At 45.1% G+C, this 3,946-nt stretch overlaps 1 protein-coding gene across 1 annotated transcript in view; it reads right to left on the reverse strand.

The window, feature by feature from the left end:
- LOC103808570 (B-cell lymphoma/leukemia 11A-like) overlaps window positions 1-685 on the reverse strand; it is a gene marked incomplete at its 5' end in the record, with an annotated part of 58,376 nt that extends 57,691 nt beyond the window's left edge. The window contains 1 exon segment of the mRNA XM_009081361.1: window positions 356-685. Coding sequence (XP_009079609.1) covers window positions 356-685 — 330 coding nt within the window.
- Window positions 686-3,946: the final 3,261 nt, after the last annotated feature.

Genomic DNA, 3,946 nt, shown 5'->3' on the forward strand with positions numbered 1-3,946 from the left:
AACTCCTCACGTTATCGCATGGCAGGCTCGGAAATCTCCTCCTGCAGGGCTACAGCAGGCGAGACACCAGGAGAGAGACGGTGACTACAATACAGGCAAATCACGAGAGCAGCCTCAAACAATACCGTTAGAAACACCAGCTGGCACGGCACGTGCCTGTTGCTCCTGCTGCCGTGCAGGCAGTAGGAAATACTGCTCGTGCGCTCCCCACTAACCAAAAGCAGGGAGGGTATTTAACACACCGGCCGTCATGGCGAGCAGAACAGACAGACACAGCACTTTACAACTGTGAACGTGCTACGTTGCAACTGAAATGGAAACAAACCCACAAACACTTCTCCTTGCTTTAATTTACCTGCTATATGTTCCTGTTTAGGGCAAATTCCTCTAGATGACGTTGATAAACAATCGTCATCCTCTGGCGTAACCTGGATGCCAACCTCCACAGGATTGGATGCTTTTTTCAGCTCACTTGGCGAGGGTGAAGGTGGCTTATCCACAGCCTTCTCTAGGCAGAGACTGCCATTGCATTGTTTCCGTTTGTGCTCAATAAAAATAAGAATGTCCCCCAACGGAAAGTTCATCTGACACTGGCCACAAGTGAGGAGGTCGTGGTCCCCTTCTGGAGCTCCCAATGTGCCATGTTCAGGTTCATCATCAGTAAGAATGGCTTCAAGAGGTTCGGCTGCAGTTTGAGAAACAAAAGGAAAATCATTAGAGCTCTCAGAAAGGCACTGGGCACAGGGGGAGGCACACACCGAGCCCCCTCTTCATGAATATTACACCCCACTCTCAATGTCTGCCTGATCTCCCCCCCCCAAATAAACCCATGCAACACAACTGTCAGCACGGCACCAAGGAGATGAATTCATCAGTTACAGAAAAGAGATTTTGCAGAAGCAGCTGTACCATGCAGAACTCGGAGAGTGAGCACTGTAACTGTCTCCGTGTTCCTACATGAGGACAAATTTCTGACTTGATTGAACAATTCGGTGCTAAAATTTAATGAATAGGCTGAAAGAATACACTGAGAAACTCTTGTGGCACTACGAAGAGAAGCAAATACACTGCTTTATTGCCGGATGTATCATTTATGTACATGAATTCAGGACTAAAAGCACTGCACACAGTCCCTCACACACATGGGTGTGTATCTTCCACCAGCCAGACCCACTTTCTAAAATTCAGACACCTGAAATACATTGTAGACAGAAAATGTTTACATATATCTATATAGTCATTGCATTTTCCCTCTACAGGCCATGCAGGTAGTGTGTGTATGTGTACAAGAAAAGAGAGAAAGAGCCAGCCCACGTGGCCACACACACCCAGGCACCAACACACGGGGCACACACAGCCCTCAGAACACACGTGCATTTGGATACATATGGATTTGGTGTCACTGTCCCTATCGGCCTGTTTGCACCTTCCAACTTAAAAAAATTCTAAATGCAGTAGTTATTTGTGGTGGAGGAAGGGGATGAGATAGATAGATAGATAGATAGATAGTAGATAGATAGATAGACAAGACAGATAGATAGCAGAAACCAAAATGATAAAAAACAAGTGCAGCAGAAATGCCTGCAGGGCAGGGGGGAGGCACCTCTCACTTTCCAGCTACTCCTCAGGATTCAAATAAATAGCAAATCCATGACTGAGTCCACACAGAGATATGAGCTGGTCGGGAGATTTTTCAGTACTTAAGGAAACAAGGCAATCAGTCATTTTTCACTTATGAATCCTGAAATAAGGGAATGCCTAAATTATCTTGAACGTGTTAACACCGGTGGCCCTCACCATCTAAGAATCAGCCCGGCCAAGCAACTGCCACATTTCCTCGCAACAGTGAGAAGCGCCTTCTTTAAACTCAAAATACCTTGTCTAATGTTGTCAAAGTTGATGAATTTTCTGAATGAGCTCCAAAAAACTTCATTAGGAGGCTATTTCTGCTCACAGAATTGTCAGTGGATGCTCTAACAAGGCAGACGTGGCTCTCTTTTCTGTTGGTTTTTTTTTTTGTTAAATTTGCAGAGAAATACCTTGGCAATCTCTCTGCAGTCTCCATCACTATTGCCTTTCACTAGGAAAAAATAAATAAATACCAGCAGCATGTTGGTGCTCCCCTGTCTGCACAATACAACATGCAGACTAACAGCAGCGAGCAGGAGAGGGTAACTACAAATAAAACCCACCTCAAAACACTGCCAGGTAACACAAGCGTGACAGAATACAACTCCTAAACAGTTAATCAGTCTGACCTTCTTTAGCTGGCTGCCAATTTCACATTTAATGAACTTAAAGCCACAGAGAATCAAAAAATAGATTTTAATTTGACTGCACGATATTGGAACTGATTTTGATAAAGTGCAAAAATCCAGTGAACTCAGGTTAAATTTATTTCAACCCTACCTAGGCTGAATATTGAGGAGGAAGATCTGGAGTAGCTCCCAGTTGTGCTGCGTAAAATAATATTGAAAGAGAACACTACCTCGCCGTACCTCAGCTCCAACTAGGACACAGGGATCCAGTCCATCATTTCTTGCCTCTAGTACTACTTCTAATTTAACGTAAGGTCAACAACAGGAATATGAAGGTTACATTTGTATTAATAAAAACAATGTCTTAATCGCTGGGGTTTTCTTCTAAAGTTACAGACCGAGAGGAGAAGAGGGCACAACGTGCGTCTCACGCTCCTCAGGAAGCCGGGAGAGGAGCAGGGATTGCCGGGCATGGCGTTTTCCTCCCCGGCCCTTCTTTGCGTTCGGACCAAGGGGAGTAAATTATAGCAGGATTAATTCCATCAGTAGCTCGCTGCACGCCGCAGACAAAGGTATTTTGCGAATCTAACTTCGAGCTCTCCGCAGCAAAAGACATAAAATCACCCGTATTCCACTCACAACTGGCTTAGTGAGGAGCTCTGCATAATCATTACTCAATTATAATGTTTTCCCGCGGCCTGATTCCTTTCTGAGGCTGTCACTATTATTTAGCAGGAGAAGGTAACCCGCTGCTTCCACACCAGACAGTTAAAAAAGTAGCGCTGAACAAAAAGAGACTTTGCTAGAAGTCTGTACGGACTGGGCTGATTTACAATCAAAACCAGGAAATGAAGTGGTAATTCAGAGGTTGCTGATTACACCTCCACATTTCACCTAATTAATTTTATAGGAGGCAAAGTTCTTGAAAATAACAAGATGATCAAATGTACAGATATAAAACCTGTAACCTCAATAGTTTCTATGCTCTTAACGTAAATTATTGCTAATTAACAAGAATTATATACTAATGTATGAAATACGGCTGGCACCGTATTCGCTGCAAAACATTTGGCTCCTGATGGAGGCAGAGGCTGCAAAAAACACGCTTGTTATTACTATTGCTACTTTTAAAACAAAATATAAAATACCGGGATTACAAAGAAAACACCAAAATACAATTCACCTGGTCTTGCCACAGATTTGCAGGATGCACCTTTTAATTCTGGGGCAATCAAAATTCCCTGGCTGGATCCCTAATCATCCGTCCCTATTTTTCATGCAAATTGCCCTTCCAACAACATGCCTTTTCAGCTTTCCCCCTTCGCCCTTCTACTCCCCACTTCTTCCTCCTCTTCACCAAAACAACCGCACCGGCAAAAGCGGAATGGATTTGAGTGTCGGGAGAAAGGAGGTACTGGAGGTGACGGGGCGGGGAGGGGGGATGCCACGGTACGGTGTGGGGAAATGCCCCGGCAGCGCATCCGCCGTGGGAAGGATGGAGAAGGGTTGTTTCGTCTCAAGTTTGTGTCCTGAGATCATGCGGTGCCAGGAAAGGGAGACTTGGGGGTACAATGGGAACCGCCAACACGTTACAGGGAGGGAGGAGAAACCCGGGGAGGGGGAAGGCGAGCATCCCCCGCTGCCTCCCGGAGCAAGCAAACTCCGCGCAAAATTAAGAACAAAGAAGA

Source organism: Acanthisitta chloris, unplaced genomic scaffold, assembly GCF_000695815.1.
Source record: "Acanthisitta chloris isolate BGI_N310 unplaced genomic scaffold, ASM69581v1 scaffold35788, whole genome shotgun sequence".
In the NCBI taxonomy this organism is placed as follows: Eukaryota; Metazoa; Chordata; class Aves; order Passeriformes; family Acanthisittidae; genus Acanthisitta; species Acanthisitta chloris.